The sequence below is a fragment of the Sylvia atricapilla genome, chromosome 18, assembly GCF_009819655.1.
Source record: "Sylvia atricapilla isolate bSylAtr1 chromosome 18, bSylAtr1.pri, whole genome shotgun sequence".
Taxonomy (NCBI): Eukaryota; Metazoa; Chordata; class Aves; order Passeriformes; family Sylviidae; genus Sylvia; species Sylvia atricapilla.
In genome coordinates this window covers 2176334-2195884 of record NC_089157.1, presented here as the reverse complement: position 1 = coordinate 2195884, position 19551 = coordinate 2176334, and the positions used below count along the sequence as shown (strand labels likewise).

The 19551-nt window shown below is 47.1% G+C and overlaps 1 protein-coding gene across 2 annotated transcripts; it reads left to right on the top strand.

The window, feature by feature from the left end:
* Positions 1–188: 188 nt before the first annotated feature.
* On the top strand, positions 189–19385 carry GGA3 (golgi associated, gamma adaptin ear containing, ARF binding protein 3). Of its 2 annotated transcripts, XM_066331971.1 has the most exons (17): positions 189–277; positions 5579–5663; positions 6070–6145; positions 6592–6690; positions 7484–7607; positions 8417–8520; positions 9013–9093; positions 10017–10154; positions 11145–11226; positions 11677–11793; positions 12723–12992; positions 13575–13642; positions 14034–14356; positions 14828–15093; positions 15277–15446; positions 15790–15900; positions 17121–19385. In XM_066331971.1, the coding sequence occupies exons 1-17, from the start codon at positions 238–240 to the stop codon at positions 17229–17231; spliced, it is 2265 nt and encodes a 754-aa protein (XP_066188068.1). In that variant the 5' UTR covers positions 189–237; the 3' UTR covers positions 17232–19385. The 2 variants fall into 2 exon arrangements, with proteins under 2 accessions (XP_066188068.1, XP_066188069.1); XM_066331972.1 differs by lacking the exon at positions 6070–6145 and having other exon boundaries at positions 248–277.
* Positions 19386–19551: the final 166 nt, after the last annotated feature.

Sequence of the window (19551 nt, the reverse complement as noted above, 5' to 3'; positions counted from 1 at the left end):
TTCCGGCTGGGGGCGGGGCCATTCCGGCTGGGGGCGGGGCCATTCCGGCTGGGGGCGGGGCCAGCCCGGCTGGGGGCGGGGTCATTCCCGCTGGGGGCGGGGGCCATTCCGGCTGGGGGCGGGGCCATTCCGGCTGGGGGCGGGGTCAGCCTGGCTGGGGGCGGGGTCAGCGCCGGCCCCGCCTCCCTCGCGCGGCTCTCGCGCGGGCGGGGCGGGGCCCCGGGTCGCTCCGGCAACATGGCGGAGGCTGAGGGGGAGAGCCTGGAGTCGTGGCTGAGTGAGTACCGCGGGTGCGGGGGCACCGCCCGGGCCCCTCCGGCCCCGCTGAGCCCCGGGCCCTTGGCCGCCTCGCAGGGCCGCCGTGCAGCCTGCGCTCGCCTGACCCCGCCAGCCCCATCAGCCGGGGGGGAGCCCCGGGGCCGTCCCGACGAGGCCGAGGAGTGACAGCGCCTTCGGGCCGTGTTGGCGTAGCCCCCGGGCTCGGGGGAGGTTCAGCACACCGGGCTCGGGGGCTGTGCTCCCCGGGGATGTGCCGTCCCGTGGGAAGAGCCGGTCGCCTCGCTGTGGGGCGCGGCAGCGGGTGGGGGCCGATCCCAGCTCCCGGGGAGATGTGGGCAGCGGGCAGGTCTGCACCTCGCCTTGCTCGGCACCTGCGGGGCTGCTGCTGTTCTTGTCCATACAGGGTCATGCTCCGTGTCCGTCCCTCCCGTCTATTCCCTTGTCTGGGTTGTGGCCTGCCGAGTGTACAGCCTGAGTGTGCTGTTCGTGAGGCTCAGAATTATGAGGTTTCCCAGATGAACTGTATTCATTTCTTACACAACTGTGATTTTCAAGCAGACAAATCCTGCTTTATGCCTGCCTGAAGTTTCAGGGTAGTTGTGGACATCCATTCCGTACAGGCTGGAATCTATCAAACCCCTTTGTCAGGATAAGGTACCTTAAACGTTAGAGGGGACAATCCCCTGTTTGTTGCTGCCCAGCCCCTGGTGAGTGTCCCCTGCCTGTGTGTCTGTCCCTGCTGCCCAGGTCGTTTGGGCTTTGGTTGTACAGAACACAGGGATGGGATTCCTGAATGAATCAGTCATAACTGTAATTGTTTTTCGTATATTCCACACACGGGAGCTCCTGCTGCTGTACCTGGGAGCCTGGGAGGCCATGCTGCACTTTGCTGCACATGATAGCTTGTTGTCTAGATTTTCTTTTTTTTTTTTTTTTTTAATAATTATTTGTTTGGTTATGGCAGCAAGTGGAGTTCCAACTAGTCAGGCACTGGGCAAACAGCAGAAGATGCTCATTTCCCCAAATACCTCAAAGTGCAAAACCTGTTACCTTGGAGCTATCCTTCCATAAACGACACTGGATAATTCTCCTTCTTTCTTGGTATTTTTATATAAAATTCAAACATGTACATGCTGCCATGATCTGTTATAGGAGTTACTGGCCGAAAGATGTTTTCAGCTCTTCTCCTTTTAGCTCAATCCCTTCTGTCCCTTTACCGTTTTTGCTTCTCCTCTGAACTCCCACAGTTTGTCAATATCTTTTGTTGTCGCCTGTGAGACACAAGAAGGAACACCCACATCCCTTTCTTGCAGTCTTTCTCTGAGGAGAGCTGACTCACCCGGTTCAGTTTGTGTGTGTGAAAATATCTCTAGTAGGAAGGATATTTTGGGTTGTAGAGCCTGGAATGCTTCCTGACTGCTTGCTTTGTGGGGATATTTTTTAATTGAGGAAGTGAAGGGAGAGGTGATGTGTCCTTGGCCGAGGGGCTAAAGGGAAGAGTTGTAAAGGCCTTACTCACTGTGAGAAGCATTTGCAGCGAGCCTGATTGCGGAGAGGCACACATTTTTCAAGGCTTGATTGCTGCTCTCTGATTTCGGAGGATGCTTTTGTGCCAGGTCACTGCTCCAGTGTGTCTGTGCGGCGCCTCCGGTGCCGGGCACTGCCCGTGAGCCGGCGGAGCTGCTGCAGCTCCCGGCTTTACCTGCCCTCCCGAGGGGGTTTTTCTGTAATCGCGGCAAAACCGTGCCGAATGCCAGCCTGGAGGGTGTGCCGTGCTGCTGCCTTCCTCAGGGAATGGCTCAGCAGCACAGCCAACTTCCCAGCCACGGGAAGATGGGGAATTTCTTACTGAAAATGTTTGGTTTTTTTTTCCTGTGGTGGTGTGCGGCCTCCTGCTGACCTGCCTCTGGCATCAGGTGGAGTCACAGACCCGTGAAGTAACATCATTCTCGTGTCCTGCTGCTGCAGCAAGATCTGCACTTCAGCCTGGGATGATCTGGCATCTGCATGTCGTGCCTCATTCCAGGCAGCTGGGAGGAGAGCAGGTGATCCTTTCTGTCCCTCCTGGCTGGCAGGCTCTGCTTCTGCTCTGAGCTGAAACACAGGAAGGTTAGGACATAATGTCAGTTGTACAAACACAACTGGAGCCTTTGACTCCAATGCTGCTTTTTCTGGCAGCTTCTTGTATCCCACTCGTGTCAGGCTAAGGCAGTGTTCCACTGTGAAACAGGTGCAAATGGATAAAATATTATAATTGTCTTAATTTGTTTTGTCCTTGGTTTGTCTGGCTCAGCATTCTTTTCTGCCCAGGACTGCAGAGTCCAGCTGATACACTGGACATGCCTAGGCTGGGAATCATAGGTTAAACCTGACCTGGGGAAACTCTTCTTTAGGGTGGCTTTTGGCTCATTTCAGTAGAAAAGTGAACCCAGGAAAACAGGAGCAGTCATTACCAGCCAGTTAATGGTCTGTGGGTCTCTTCATTCCAGCTGTTCTGTGGTTCTTTGCATTCCAGCATCATTTCTCTCTAGAGAAAACAAACACCTTTGTTTCATATCTAATTATTAATCCAAATGCTGCCTCATTAGCATTTCAGTCTGGCAGAGCACCTGATGGCTGAGTGGCTCTGATACTCGGGGTGGGTGTGAAGTAGCTTTGTTAGTCCTGAGCACATTAAAAAAAACCTGAAAACTGAGGCAGAAGTGGTGGCAGGACAGGGGTAGTGCCAAGACTTCAGTCCCAGATTGCTGGTTTAGATTCATGTGGTTGCCAGTGTGAAATGGGATTTTCAGGAGGGGACCAGGTGGACAAGTGTCTCTGGAAGCAAATAACTGGTACCAAAAGGGCCTTGGTTGGCAGTTTCAACAGAAAAGCCAAGGACTTGATATTCCAGAGCACCAACTTTTCATCCTGGAGTGAATCCTTTCACATAAGGGTTGAAGCAGCATATATATATATATATGTATATATGTATATGTATATATATGTATACAGCAGCTGAGACGAGCTCCTTGCCCACATTTTAAGCATTCTGCATAAAAATAGAGAGGCTTTTAAGTCACAACTTGATAGATGTGACAGAGCTTGCTGTAGGACTGGAAAGGTGAAGTGAGGTGATTCCACACCCCTGGGATGCTGAGGCTGGGAACAGCTCTCCATGCAGCCTGTTGTGTTGTGTCATGCAAACACATCAATCTGCAGAGCCAGGTCAGGGCTTGTGATCAAGCCCATTAACTTTTATGAACCAAGGTTTCGTGTGGCTGTTTTATGGATGTTGGAAATAGGGGGTTTCTTCATGTGGAACAGCACTTCCCTTTGGCAGTCACTCTCTCCTTCTGAGAATCACTGTCTTCATGTGAGAGCTTTTGCAGAAAAAAAACTCGGGTGAGTCTGAGAGCATGAAATAATCCAGTGTCATTGCAACAAGTTTTTGGAGATGTTTGGAACAGCTTTAAAATTAACACTTTGAACATGGAAATCTTAGTTACATTTTCCTGTTTATACCACATCATTTTCCTAACTTCAGAACGTGCAGCCAGCAGAGTCCAACTGGTTGTGTGTCCTTATCTGTTTGTGCTCTTCCTGCATTTATTAAGTAAATTCCCTCCATTCCAGCTGGGAACTGAGTGTTTTTCTTCCAGGCCTGCTGAGCACAAGAGATGCTTTGGAGCACCAAACCATCACAGTGTTGTTTGACTTGCATGAGGAGGCTTTAGATTGTTGTAAGTCCATTGTTTCATGATGCTTCCATGGTGTTCATCACATGGAAATGTGGTAATAAGGTTTAGGTGCCACGTGTTTGGAGCAGTTGTTTGGCTCTGCAAAAGTTGTCTTTTGAACTGCTCTTCTCTTGAATATCTTGAGTTTAAGACCAGCCTGGTAGCTCAGCAAGTTCTACGTGATATTATCTTGCAGTTATTCCTCCCTGGCTGCTGTCTTCTGTTTATCTGGGGTGCCATGAAGGTCAGCAGTGGGCACAGAGATTCACCTGTGGAATATTTTACCATGCAATCCATGGAAAAATTTGCTTGCTTTACACGTATCATTCATGTCCTCAGTGAGGAGGAAAACCTGAGCAAACCTTGCAGGATGGGCACAGTAGGAGGGCTGAGGTGCCCTGGGAAAGGGAGGTTTGGAGTGGATGCCTGACAGCTGCTTTTAGCTGTCTCTGGAAATATAAAAGGATATGTTTTAATGGTGATAAAAAACAACACTTGGTAATGCAGCATGTGTTTGTTTTGTTATGCTTCCCTCTGAGATGGAATTACAGGGATATGTGCTGGGGTTTTTCCTGCCCTTCATCCCCTGCTCTATACTATCTGACTAAGCAATATTTAATTTCCTAAACCTCTTTCCATTATATTAAAATTTTTAGGAAGGTTTCTTAAATGGCAGCTCTTATATAAATAGGGACAGGTACAGTGCATTGTTTCTTCCCTTACAAGAAAGAAAAACCATCATATCTGGTCGTCTTGGCTGGAAAATTAGGTTAAAGCAGGAGTCTGATCTCCTGTAAATTCATTGCTGCATCAGGGTTAAGTAAAATAAATGGAGAAGATGCATTCCTAGCCAAAGAGATGCTGATAGCCTCACTACTCTGCAGTCAGTACAGTGAGGTGCTGCTGCTTAAAGGGGATCCTTCAGGAGCCTGAAATAGCCCTGTCTGTAAAGTGTTGGTCTCTTGGCTTCAGCATGCAGGATTTGAGTTCCTGATCAGGTGCAGCCTGCAGTGTTTATTAGTTGCAAGAAGAACTCAATGTGTAATAATAAATTTCAGTTCATAAATCCCAGGAGAAGTGCTAAGGGATCAATCAAATCAGCTGGCACTCCAAAAGCAAGTGCTAATGCTAAATGACTGATATTAAACATCTGATGTTCCAGTTCTTGCTTCTTCAAAATTCCCAGGGAATAAAAAAATCATTTCATATGTAGAAAGTGCGAGAGTTTAACCTTTAAAGAGTTTAATGTTACAGCCAAATAGAAAGAGACAGCATTTCAGGCAGAGGAAACTGTGAGCTGAAATATTTTATCCTGTGCTCTCCTTTAGGATATGGGAATAGCCTGTCTCTAAATACTTGAGATTTGGCACCTGTTTTCTTTGGAAAGCTGTGGTTCTTAGTGGATGTTTGGATGTCTCAACGTGGACACACCCTTTTCCCTGAACAGACATACCACGTGTGAGCTTTTCTCCTTTTTTAGAGCTGGCAATAGATGTCAGATGCTTTTCTCTAGGAAATATGTGACCTTTTATACTGTTTCTTCTCGTGATTGGTAATATGTTCTCTTTCCCTTGCCAAAGATAAAGCCACCAACCCATCCAACAGGCAGGAAGACTGGGAATACATCATTGGATTCTGTGACCAGATCAACAAGGAACTTGAAGGGTAGGTGTCCCAAACTGCTCTAGATTTAATAAATTAACATTCACGGTTTAAAATGTGAAATTCCATTATCAAACATTTACATTTTCTTTTATATATACTGATACCACAAGGAAGAGCTGGCTACAACAGAGAGAAGATGCTGCCTCTCTTGTGAAAGGCAGCGTGGCTAATCCAGACTGAACCCTGGGAAACTGGGAATTCTGAATCTGCTTCTAGTTTCAGGTTCTGTAGCTCCAGGGTTCTCATCTGGCCAAAATAATTCCATTTGCCAGTCTTAAAAATGGCATCTGATATTGCTGGTGGGGCTTCATATCTTTAAAATCTTTGCTTGCAAGACACGTTGTTTAAACAGCAAAACTTGTGAAAGTGTGAAAATCCTTTGTGGTGTTCATCTGCTCTGTTCCAGGCCACAGATAGCTGTGAGACTCCTGGCTCATAAAATCCAGTCACCCCAGGAATGGGAGGCAGTCCAAGCCCTGACAGTAGGTAGTCCTTGCCCCTCCTCTTATATCCAAACATGTATCCTATTGCATCCCCTGGGTGTAGAGGGGGCACGGGGTGTGTCCATGGCTTCAGCTGGGGGCTGAGTGCTCTGGTCCTTGGGAAGGAGCACAATTCCAGCCCTAAAGTGTCCAGAAACAACTCTGGGTTAGTTTGAGCTACTTTCCTTGGTTATCTTCAGACAAGATTTGTGTTTGTTGTTGAGGCCAAGTATTGAGATAACACAGAGCCAGATACACCTGGCTGAGGGTGGGACACCAGCCTGCCTTGATGTGTCACCCCTAAAGATGGGAGATTGGTATCTGCATGGAGCAGGAATATTGTCTCACTGACAGGGGCCCTTCATGTCCCTTCTAAGCAGAATGCACACTGTTATTGTAGGGTTTTGGTGTTGCTTTCAGCCCCTATTTCTGTTCCTTGAATGCAGGTGCTGGAAGCTTGTATGAAGAACTGTGGGAGAAGATTTCATAACGAAGTTGGGAAATTTCGCTTTTTAAATGAGCTAATAAAAGTTGTGTCTCCAAAGGTTAGTCCCTGAGCCTTGCAGCTGTAGCTGCTTTTTGTTTGACCTCTGTAAGCTACAGGCAGCATCCAAAATATTTGCAGTTCTGTTTGGCTCATTGCACTTATTAGTCTATATTCAAGAGTATTTGCCAGCTAAGCTCTTGTTGTTTGGGGTTTTTTTTATGCCTGACTAAATTTCGCAGGAAGCTGTACTAATTTGCTGTCACTATGCAGTCTCTGGGCTGTTCTAATCCTTCAGGTAACTCAAGGCCTTCTAAAACTTGGGCTGTGTTGTTTTAAAAAACAAAACTCCAGTGATGGTGGAAGAGAAGGGTGAAGCAGAGGTTAAAACAAGAGGTTTGGCAACACACCATGGAGTTCTAGTCCTCATTTTCCTGACTTGCTGTGTAAAGAATGCTAGGCTAAGCCCCTCAACATTCATGATGAGTTTAATGTGCTGAAAGTCTTCCCTGTGGTGTGATTGATGCAGCAATGCATTCCCATATTCTCTCCCATAAGACAGGAGGGGGTGGCTCTCTGTATTGCTGTAATTTTTAAAATAGCAAAATCCTGGAGCCAGCAGAATAGCTGCTTTTTTGCATTTTTTTTTTCCTGAAGATAATCACAAAGCTTCTCTTCACTGTTATTTCAAATCTATTAGAGAAGCAAATTTTCCTCCTAATGAGATGTACCTTAGATTATCTTGGAACTTGGATCATACACCTTTGAATGTATTTCACAAAGCTTCTACAGAGCTTTATTTTTAAAAAGAAATTGAGAACATGAGGAATTTGGTTCTTTTTCCCCACACTTAGTACCTGGGAGACCGAGTCTCAGAGAAGGTGAAGTCCAAAGTCATTGAATTGCTGTATAGCTGGACTATGGCATTGCCAGAGGAGTCCAAAATCAAGGATGCCTACTACATGCTGAAGAGACAAGGTAGGGAGTCAAATGTTTGCTCATGGATTCTCTCCAGCCTGGGCTTTGAGCAAAAGTGTCACAAAATACACAGCTTCTAATTAAATGGGTCAAGGCAAGCTCTGAGGGGAGATAGAACAAGGGAGAAATTCTCTGAAAAACTTTTCATTATGTGTAAATGCCTTGGGCAGGGTTGGGTTGGCTCTGTTAAATAAATTAGTGAAATACCTTGCAAATACTTTTGTTTTGGTTTGAAAGGCCTTTTTTAAGTTCTTTTTTTTCTTTTTTTCTTTTTTTCTTTTTTTCTTTTTTTTTTTTTGGGTGGGGGGAAGCAATTATTAGATGATTTGAACAAGTGTAATTTAAGGTGAAATAAGAGCTTCCAAGTAGCTTTTTGTGTTCTTTTAACTAAATGGCTTTGCAGCTGTTCCTTTAGTTCAGCTGACACACATTTCTTGTGTAGGCACAATGAAGAAAACTCAGTAGCTTCACAAGAAAAATAGATTCCATGAAAGCTCTGGAAACCATCCTGTCCTATTAGGACACACAGATTGCAAGTCATAACTGTCCCTTGCAGCACTTTGGATGGATAAACCAAAGGCTGAAAGGGGCTGAAAATGGTTCCTCCCCTCCAGAGGGCGAGTTGTAGCTCATGTTGTGGGAGAACATCCAGGTCAAAGTCAGATCAGGGATTTGGATGGTCACTGGACCAGCGTGGCAGTGTCAGGGGCAGATGTGTGCTGGCTTTGACAGCAGCCTGGGTGTACCTGTGTGCCTTGGCTGGTGTCAGAGTGTGTGCTGACCCACAGGGGTTCCCTTTTCGCTTTCAGGGATTGTCATGTTTGATCCCGTGATTCCTGCAGACAGAACACTGATTCCTTCCCCACCACCTCGTCCCAAGAACCCAGTGTTTGATGATGAGGAGAAATCCAAGGTACAGTAAAGACTTGTGTCAAAATCACTAATGAAAAGTGATCACTCAGTGCACATTTAGAATAAGGAAGCAAAGTCTATTAACGTGGTTTGTATTTTGGCAAGGGATGGTCTGTACTTTTGCAGGGTTCACTGCTTTGTCCACTGCTTAACCTAAAGTTCAGTTAAGACCTTGTCTGTGTTGCCATTATGGGATTACTTCTGTTAACATACCATCCTGCTGAAGTACTGAGAATGTTTCACACACAGGAGGAAAAATAATGTATGGGAAGAAGTCTCTGAGATTTCACAGAATATGTCCTGTGTAAAAGCAGCAATGCAGCAATAGATAAACTCTAAATGACTCCTGCTGAAGTCCCTGTAACTGTGGAAGCTGTGGAAGCTTTGTAGGACTGGGATGTATCCCTTTTCCCCTGTATTGTTCATATAGATTCCTTTCCCTTTTCTCAAGGGTCATTATTTGTTTCCTGACTATCATCTTCTTGTCTTTCAGCTTCTAGCCAAGCTGCTGAAAAGCAAAAACCCAGATGATTTACAAGAGGCCAACAAACTTATAAAATCCATGGTAAAAGAGGTAAGAAGTTCCTGTAGGATTGGTTCAGATCAGCAGTCTGCTTTCCAGGTTTTAAGCAATTTGACTTTAAACGGTGGAGAACTTAGGATTTGATCTCTAGCTTGTACCTAGGAGATGTTTGTGTCACAGAAATGTCTACAGTTGGTGTCTCTGGTGGAGGATGGGGCAGGAATGAATGTCCCTTGTAATTAACCACATTCCCATCATTCTGATTGAGATTTCATATCAAGGTTTGGGGGTAGCATTGTGGTACCACCTCTGGATGCTAAGGACTGAGTCACTGGACTGGGTCTTCTCACAAACAAGTTCATGGAAATACCTTTCTGTGTGTAGAGCTGTGCTGCATCCACCCATGGCACTCATTCCAAACTCTGGAGTCCAGGAAATGACTCACAGGGATTCTGGCAAATAAAAGGATACCTTCTGGACTGTAGTGGTTGTGTAGGTTACCAAGATACTTCATTCAAGCTCCTCTTGTCCCCAGGGCAGACTCTCCTACATCTTCAGTTGGAATCTCCAGTCAGAGATGGGTGGACATTTTCCACCAGAGTGTGCTTGTTGTTCCTAGTAAATATTTTGCTTCAAACACGTCTCCTTTGTTAAATGGCATCAAGTGAACAAAAAAAAAAATCTTCTAAAAGGTCAGAAAGGAAGATCTGGAAACATTTTAGTGGTGTAATTATACACTGGAGTCTGTTTAATGAGACTTTTTGGAAATATGGGGTTGACTGTAATTTCAGAATGGTGGTGAAAAGACAATAAAATAAAGCTTCACATGAATGAAGAAGGATTTTGTTTGCTTTTTTCTAGCTTAACCTTAAATAGTCAGTACTTGACATGTTTGCAGATGATATCTGTGGTTGTGTTACTGTGAACTTTTGGAAGGAAACTCACCCTTTCTGTCTGTGCTTTCCACTCTGAAGGATGAGGCTCGAATCCAGAAGGTGACAAAGCGCATGCACACGCTGGAGGAGGTGAACAACAATGTGAAGCTGCTGAATGAGATGCTGGTTCATTACAGCAAAGAGGACTCATCAGAGGCTGACAGGGAACTCATGAAGGTGGGTCTGAGCTGCTCCTTCTTCCCAGCAATCCTGAAGTCAGTCCTTTCTTCCAGACTTGAGTTTTGCAGAGAATTACGAATACTGCAGTAAAAGGGAGAGCAGTAGTGAGGAACAGGAGCAGTTGCTGTGAACAGCAGGCAAGAAGATATCCATGTTTTTAGTGCCTTGCCCCAAAAAGGTGGATGGGGAGTAGCTCAGTTTCGTGTATGCTTGAAGTGAGCTGCAGCTGTTCTCCAAAGGTGCAATATGGCAGACTCAAGAAGCTGCAGTTTGTATTCTGGACCCTATAAGGACACATGGATTGCAGGTCATAACTGTCCTTTGCAGCACTGTGAATGAATAAACTAAAGGCTAAATAGGGCAGAAAATAGTTCCTCCCCTTCAGAGTAAGAGTTTCAGCTTGTGTTACAGGGTTAGGAGAACATCAGCTAAGTGGAAATTGAAACAACCACCAGGGATGACTTGGTAGGCCCAGAGCCTTTAAGAATTGCACATTATCATATTAAAAAAATTAAACGCACTTCTTTTTAACGACAAGGTCTTTAAACAGTGATGAGATGCTTAAGAAACTTGTTTGTTTCTGTGAACCATTTTGTTATTGCCACCTTTTTGCTCTGTGGTTGCAGACTCAGTAGTAGTTGCAGCACAATTGAAATCTAATTGCTGAAGCATGATTCTGCTCTTCCTCAGGCTTTTAGGGACTACTGTACAAGGAGGGAACATCTCTTTTGGACTAGAACTTGGCCACAAGTGCTGATGTGAGGGAGGACTGAGAGATGTGTTGGGAATGCAGGTTGTGTTACCCGAAGCTCACATAACACTGCTCAGCACTGTGAGCTGGGCACAGAGAGCCACCCTGGCTGTGCAGCCACACTGGCACAGTCAGCATAGTGACACTGGGCTGTTCTGGGGGTCGTTCTGTGCTGACTGGTGCTGCTGGCAGTGGCTCCTGGCTAGTGAAACCCTTTGTCCTAATCTGTCTTCCAGGAGCTCTATGAAAGGTGTGAAACCAAAAGACGGACACTGTTCAAGCTGGCCAGTGAGACAGAGGATAATGACAGCAGTTTGGGTAAACTAAGCTACACTTGTCCTTTTTTAATTGCTTTTGTGCTCCTTGCCTTTGTAAGGGTTCAGCTGTAAAGTCATCTCCTCACTGTGGGTTCCTGTTGCTTTGATAAAGGAAAATCCTTCCCTCTTTGTGCTTATCATTTCAGTTCAGGCAAGGACTGGATAGTAAAGCTGGTGGTTCAGGAGGATGGGGGACAGCTGCTGCTTTGGGAGGGGAAGGGAGTTCATGTGGGGGACAACCTTTGGCTTTTTTTTTTCCTTGTTAATGTTTGTGGAGCTAGAAAATGTCAGAGTATTGCTTATAGAAATGTGGCACAGGCAGAGTGATGGAGCTCATAGCCAAATATTCATGGTTTTTTCTTGCTGATTATTTAGCTGACAACTGAGCACTCTCAGCATTAGTGGGAACAAAGTGACAAAGCCTTGGAGGTAATTTTTGTCTCTCTTGTAGGGGATATTCTGCAGGCCAGTGACAATTTATCGCGTGTGATAAATTCCTATAAAAAAATAATAGAGGGGCAAGTGGTCAATGGTGAAGTGGATCTCCCTGGGATGTCTGTGGTGGAAGGTGAGTTCTTGAGAAGCCAGATGTTTAATTTTTGAATCCTGCAATTCTAAGTCTTTTGAACAATGTTTCCTGTTTTGTTAAAGTAGCTTTTGGTGGTTCTTGTGGCCAACAGTTTGTGAATCAGAGAGGAACAAGAAGGCCCCTGAGCAGTGGATAAACAATTCTGGACAGGGGCAGCAGTGCTGCAGCTTTGCATTCTCCATTGCTCAGTCCATATTATTGAAACTTTTGATGACATCAGTAGCAAACCTGTATGTGAGCAGTTTGTTTGGCTGGAAGCTCTCATCCATTTTCCTCCTCACATATGTCCTGTTTCTTAATGGTGATCTGTAAGATGAAGATAATTTTCTCAAAAACACAAGAGCTGAAGAGTAGGAGCTAGACCAGGGGTCTTTTTCCTGGTTTTGCAAGTAATTCCATTTGTGAATTCAGGCTAGTTGCCAACTTCACACTTCAGCTTCACCTTTGAAAGCTCTGGACACGAGTGTGACAGAATTACCATATGGGATTCAAACATTTTTGCTGCTGCCTGGCAGCATCTTACTGGGACAAGACTGTTTTAAATATGAAGATTGAGATGGTATGGATTTCCTTCAGCTCTCCAGCTTTCTGGTAGCCTCTGTTTACTATAATGGCACAGATCTCCCAAAGCCTCAGCTGAGTTCAAAAGATTTTGAAGAAGTCATGAATCGTGAAGCACTGGGGACAGAGCAGTGGTTGCAGCAGATTTTCATGTGGAAATTCTCTAAGTGTCTATGTTGGTTTACATAGTCCAGACAGCAAATATCCTTTCTCTGTTACAATGGGCCATAAGCCATGCTCAGATGAGGATCTAAACCATCCCTCTCTGCTAATTTCTTCCGCACGCTGGGTTTGCTCTGAGCCTTTCGCCTTCTTTCCTAGTAGTACTCTTCTCCTGTCTGCTGCAGGGAGTAACTCCACCAATAACCTCAACACCCTCATTGACCTTGCTGGACTGGACGTCACCAGCACCCCACCACCACCAGCACCATCCAGCAGCCTGACCCCAGCCCCCAGCACAGCCCCTGGCCCAGCTGAAATCCCCATCCTCCCTCCTCCTCCGCAGACGGTCGCGCCGCTGCGCAGCAGCTCCTTCAGCCAGGCGGAGACAGCACCCGCTCAGCAGGGCAGCACAACCAACTCCCTGTCTTTGCTGGATGAGGAGCTCCTGTGCTTGGGTAAGACACTGAGGGGCCTGCAAAAGGGCTGCTTAGTCCGTCCTAACAAAAACTGTTTCTGCATTGTCCATGTTCCTGGATTCCAGGGGACATTCCCTTGCATCGTTCTGAATATTAGACCTGGTCAGTGAGTCAGTATTAAAATCTCTTGCCAGAGCTGGCTGCAAGAAAGTAAATGTTTTGTGCAATTGCAGTCTGATCTCTGGGGCTGCTGGGATATGCTGTGTGTACAGGCTGCAGTTTGGGACAGATGAAGCCCTGATCAAGGGGCTGTGCCAAAGAGAAGGTGCCTCAGAGGGGCTGTGTACAGGAGCCAGTCTGCAGGATGCCTGTCTGTCGAGCCCAGATGTGAACAGCAGAAGGCAGTGCTAATCAGGATGGGTTAGAAGAGCTGTGTACAGGGCATAACTGTTGGCTGCTGATTGCTGTCACTTGCTTCCTCATCGTAGTCTTGCAGTCCATCTCAGTGATAAATCACGTTTTTGGGCTCTGGCAGAGCTGAATCAAGTTTTGATGGTACTGAAACAGCAGCCAAGGAATGACACTGAATTCATTTTCTCCTCCTGTTGTTTTCCCCTCCAGGCCTCAATGACCCAGCCCCTACAGCAGGGAAGGAGACCTCAGAAAACAACCAGTGGACCATGTTTGAGGTACAGAAGAAGAGTCCCAAGGGAAAGGGGGGAGGAAGGGATTGTCATTGTGGGAGGTCTCAGGACACACTGTCACCTTGGAGAAGCATGTGATCACACACACAGGCAAAGGGGCTGTCTAGCTTAGCCCTAAAATCTGGGATAGCTGTGTTTAAACAGAGTAGGTGTCCCTGAACCTGGCTTTCTCAGTGTCCCATCTGTCCCTGTGATGCTAGTCCTTTCTTTGCCTAAATTACAGATCAGATGTAGCCCCGACTTAGGCCACAGTCTTTGCTGCTTGTCACCCAGCATCTGTTTTTGTGGTAAACCTCTGTCCCTCTGTAACAGAACAGTGCCATCTCTGCACCAGGGCCAGCAGTGAGTTAGAGCATCTGCCTGTCCTCTCTTTCAGAATGAGCAGTTGGACCTGGATTTCTTTAATCTGAAGATGGTGACTGTTGCTTGCAACTCTGCAGGGAACCCTCTTCTCCATCACCCAACACAGACCACGTGTGGGACATCAGCCACGCTGCCTTCTGCTTTCCCAGCCTCCCAGACTGCTCCCAGCATTCCAGCACCAAACTCAGCACCATTTGTATTTCCTGCTGTACCAGCTGCCCCTGCAGGGCCTCCTAAGACTATTCCAGCTGCTCCTGGCTACTTCAGCTCATCTGTGGGGAGCAACATGTCACATAAGATGGATTCATTGGGACAACTCCTTGAAGAAGCCAAAGGGTAACCAAAAGTCCTGACTTTGCTTTGGCTGTGCAGTTAGAAAGCCAGGCTCACTGCAGTGCCAGGTTCTGAGGGTGACTTTCAACTCTCTGGTTTGGTAGAAATGTGGGATTGGGATTTTTCTTCTCAGAGGTTTCAGTTTACAAACTAATACAAGTTTCCCACCTCTGAGAGGAAAAGGCAGGGAGAGCACACAGCTTTACTGTTTTCTAATCCAAATGTGTGGTGTGAAGGGGAACCAGTTGAGGTACAGAGGCCTCATTTCCTTCCTGACTTAGAGAAGTGACTCCAGCCTGACCACCAGCCCTGTCCTTGTAGTTCTCCTCATGTGAGACCGTGCAGAGTCACAGACTTCAGCCTGACTCCAGGCTGCTGCTTTGTCCTTGTGATGTGCTGTTATCTCTGGGTATTGGTGAAATTCCTGCTTCACCTCCAGTTCCATTCACCATGGCTTTTCTGTCTCTCTTGCAGGAGTGCCACCCAAGGCATGGCAACACCTTCAGTGTTCCCTGGGGTTACTTTGCCAACCACTGTCACCCCTGCCCCATTGGCAGCACCTGCAGGGCTGCCAGCCCCTGCCTCTGGAGCCCCTCCAGCTCCCTTCCCAAGCAGCTGCACTGCTGGGTCAGGAAGTCCTCTCTTCCAGCCAGCATCATTCCAGCAGCAAGGCAGCCCCATGAAAGCACCTGAAATTTCTTTGGCCAATGTCCATGTTCCCTTGGAATCCATTAAACCCAGTAAGTATTTCAGGTTTTTCACTTTGCTCTGGATAATTTTTAAAGGCAAAGCTTCTTGGCGAAGCTCATGAAATAGAGTGAAAGGATGAGCAACTCCAGCTGAACATGCCAATTGCCTGATGCTGCCTCAGACCATCTGCTGCAGTATGAACCTGGCCCCTCTGCCTTTTCTCCCTGTGGCAGGCAGTGCCCTGCCCGTGACAGCCTACGACAAGAACGGGTTCCGGATCCTGCTGCACTTTGCCAGGGAGTGCCCGCCGGGACGCCCGGATGTGCTGGTGGTGGTGGTGTCCATGCTCAACACGGCGCCGCTGCCCGTGAGGAACATCGTGCTGCAGGCGGCTGTGCCCAAGGTAGGGACACGTGGGACAGAGGCTCCATCGAGGGAGGCCTGGCTGTGGACTCAGGGACTTGGGACAGCCTGGTCTGACCTTTCCAGGGCCTGTGCTCTGCCCCTTTCCACAGCACAAAGGTTCTTGTCAGAGGTAAACAACACTGAACAGGGTAAGTCAAGATCTGACCTGTTCCTACTGTGTTTTGCAAGCTGGGCTGGCTCTTGTTCCCTCATTGTCACTTATGGGTTGATTCTCTTCCATATGGATGTGTGCTGTTTTCCCCCCAGCCTGCACACGTATCCTTCATTGTCCCCAAGGCAGGAGATCATCTCTGAGGTTCTGCTCTCTGTTTCACTTGCAGTCCATGAAAGTGAAGCTACAGCCACCCTCTGGCACTGAGCTGTCTCCATTCAATCCCATCCAGCCGCCAGCTGCCATCACCCAGGTCATGCTTCTGGCAAATCCTGCAAAGGTGAGAGGGACAGTGGCGTTTATCCTGCCCTCTTCAGACGTGTTTGATATCAGCTGAACTCTGTGGAGGGGTGGGACCAAACATTTGAACAAATACAGCTGTTTGTTCCAGAAAGTTTGAACTTCATGATCTTGGAGGTCTTTTCCCACCTTAATGATCTGTGATTCTAATGCGCCCTCCAGAAGCGTTTACTAAGGAATGCTGTTGTTTTGGTTGAGGGCTAGAGGAGGCTCTTCCCAATAGTCTTTGGCAGGGAGAGGTATGAGAAGGGGCAGTACACTTCTTCCAGCAAAAGGGCAAGGATCATGTCAGGTTCAGCTTTAAAGGGTAGCAAAGCTGCATCAGGAGTTTGACTCTGCTGCACACTGAGCGTGCCTGGTTTTGCTGATAATTAGATCAATGCTAAGTTAACTGGTGCTGTAGCATTACTTTTGATGAACCAACAGACAAATATCAGATCATGTCTGTTCCATCATTCTCTGAGGAAGTACTTTTGACCAGGCACTCAGTGGGGTTGACACTTTATTTCTGCTGATGATGCTGTGAGCATCTGAGAAGCTGTTTTTCCTTCCTGTAGTCACTCAATCAATCAGCCAGTTCTGAAAGCCCAAAGCTGAAGGACTTTCTAATTGTTTGACAAATTTAGATGTTTATACTTGAGAATTACAACAAAAGTGCTCTTCAAGTATCAGATGAAAGCTCTGAGATAAAAGGATGGATGTCAGAGGGCTTTAGTGGATGTTTAAAGAACTGTGTGGGTACATGAAGATGCCCTCATTGAAGGGCTGCTTCCATCTCCTGCCTACTGTATTGCAAGGCATTTTTCAGAGCAGAAACTGTTTTATCTTCTCCACATGACGAGGAATTTAATTTTTGGAACTTTTCCAGCAGCAGTCTTTAGGCTCTTGGAAGAGCAGCTGAGCAGCTGGCCACATCTGTGCAGATGCACAGACTGTGCAGTCTGTGCTCACAGGTCATTTATGCTTTTCTTGTTCTGCTCCACGCTAAGCAGTAAAAGTTTTTGGCATAAAAAGTGTAAAGTGAATAACTCAGGTTTGTAAATAGCTGAACTCGATGAACTTAACCTGAACCCTCCTGCCCCGCTCTGTACAACAGAAGTCTTGTACTCTCTTTAAGAGCTATCACAGTGAAGTGTTTTGTTCAGGGCTGTTGAGCTGGGACTGTTCTCACATTGCTTTTGGGTTTTGTCTTTCCTGCAGGAGAAGGCGAGACTGAGGTACAGACTGACCTTCACCCTGGGAGATCAGCCCAGCACAGAAGTGGGCGAAGTGGATCAGTTTCCCCCAGTAGAGCAGTGGGGGAATCTATGACCTTAGGACACTGCCAGAGACTCTGACAGGATCAGGGCAGGATCCCGCAGGACTGGAATGGATGTGCCGTGGGGAGGGACACACATGCTATCCACTGGTGATGTTCAGCTTTGTTTACATGTCCTGACCACTCTGCTTGTAGCTTTAGTCCAGAATGTTGTGCCCCCCATTTGAAGGGGCCCTGGAACACTTATGCCAAGCATGAACTGAGAGGCAGCCAGTGACAGGCAGTGCTGGCTGCTTTTACCTTGACCTCTGGGTGAAACTGGTTCTATCTTCCACTCTATTAAACTTGAAGTTATTGTATTTTGAGGGAAGACCTGTCAGGAGAAGGAGATTTAGTTGGCTTTTCCTGCACTGCTGTCCAGAGATCCCAACAGGCTGTGGGGTGATGATGCCACAAGCTCAGTGCAGAGCCCTGATAGAGCCCTCCCTAGGACTGACCTCCTTGTGCCACACGGGCCCGTGAGCATGCTGAGCAATAATGCTGCTCCATGAGGGAATGCTTCCTTTTTTACACTGAAATAGCACTTAGCTCCCTTGCCCCTCTCCTGGTTCATTCCCAAGGGCCCGTGTAAGCAGCCCCTTGCTCTGTGTGTGCCATACTGCTGTATCTTTACTTGTTATATTTATTTTACACTGCTGGCTGCCACCTTGGGGCATCCATTTGGGGCAGCTGGGGCTGTTTTGTCTGCAAATGGTTACACTGGGTTTTGTTGGTTTGTTTTTGTTTTTTTTTTTTTTTTCTTCATTGCATTCCACAGTGTGGGGAAAAGAGGAATTGCACAGTGAGGAGGAAAAAGAGCTGGAGGGTATTAGTCAGTATTGGAGGAGGACAGCACCTGGAGCACAGAACGGTCTGTACAATCACTAGTCAGGGCCAGTGACTGAATCCAGGGATAAGGAGAGATGCCTCTCATGTCCCCTCACAGACAGTGTTATTACTGGTATAATCAAATACTGTGTTTTATTGAGCTGAGTACAATGACCTACAAGATGTAAATAATAGAGCTGTGGGGTATTAGAACAAGCAGGCAGAGAAAGGAAGAAGCTCCCCCGGGCTGTGATGGGGCATGTGCTGGGTTAATGCCCCATTTTCTTTGTTCCCTGTAGTAAGTGGCCAAGTGCAATTGTCCCCACAAAGGGGAAAGCAGTTTTGCTGGACATCAGTGCTAACTGATGATCAGAAGAGCTCATCCCTTAGCTACAACCTAGAAATAAGGTTTATATCACCATAACTTGGTTCCAGCAGCTCCTTCCTCCTTCTCAGTTTTCCGTCTCAAGCAGTGCCTCAGTGAGCTCTGAGACAGACTGGCAAATTAATGGGGGTTTTAAACACCCATCGATACAAGCACAGGAAGGTGCTTGCTCCGTCCTTGGACACTCAGCTCTGCATTTCCAGCAGGGCTGTCAGTAACAACTCTTCTTAAATGTGGGATAGGTGCACTACAGAAAAGCAGTACACAGAGGCTGCTGCCTTATGGCGGAAAATTCCACAGAACATGATGTTGAAATGAATGGTAGCTGTAAAACCATTGCTGCAAACACAGCCTGCAGTTACTGGTAGTTTCATTTTCTTTACTGCTACAGAGTAAAATCCCTAGACATGAAAAATAGGGGATTCACAAGCCTGAGGCCCTCATAAGAGGCAGCTGCAGGAGCCCCTGAAGGTGGAATCCAAGCATGTCCTGGTCTGAAGCCTGTGGAGACCTCAGCCTTGTCAGCTCCCTGATGTAAAAGGCAGGGGAGAGGGATGGATTGTTTGGATCCTAAAGAAAGCTGTTTTAAATCGATGGACTGGGAGAGAAGGGAGAGTTCTTTCTGCCTCAGATATGTTCTTGCCAGCACTTTAGACACAGTAGGCATGAGGGCAGTGCCTGGGTGGTGTGTCCTGAGGAGCAGGGTCCCCACTTCCCTGCACATGGATTGTCACTGTGACTTGGAGGAAGGCGGGAGAGCCCAGGAGCTTTCTGTGAACAGCAGCAGCCACCCAGGCACAGACATGCACCACAGTCCTGCTGCAATGGAGATTAAACCATGAATGTTCCTTGTCTGTAGGGTGAGGTTCCTGCTTCATCCCCAGCAGTCTTACTGTACATACATCTTCAATGCGTTTGTGCTGCTGCATGTTGAATAAATCATTTTCCCTACCTGGCTCTGTGCTGGCCCTTTCTCGTGATGGCTTCTGCAGTGTGGTGCTGCTTCTGGAAAGCCTCAAACTCGAACTATGGACTCAGGACCTTCCTAAGCAAAAATAAGAGGCTGCTGTTTCTAAGACCCTTCTGATTTGAGGTGTCCTTCATTTTAGTTCTGGGTGTTA

What these genes read in the sequence shown, in the direction of transcription:
- GGA3 (XM_066331971.1), top strand. Translation starts at nt 238, where the DNA reads ATGGCGGAGGCTGAGGGGGAGAGCCTGGAGTCGTGGCTGA. An exon ending in AGGCAGTCCAAGCCCTGACA is followed by an intron (nt 6,146 to 6,591) that starts GTAGGTAGTCCT and finishes CCTTGAATGCAG; the next exon opens with GTGCTGGAAGCTTGTATGAA. An exon ending in TAAAAGTTGTGTCTCCAAAG is followed by an intron (nt 6,691 to 7,483) that starts GTTAGTCCCTGA and finishes CCCCACACTTAG; the next exon opens with TACCTGGGAGACCGAGTCTC.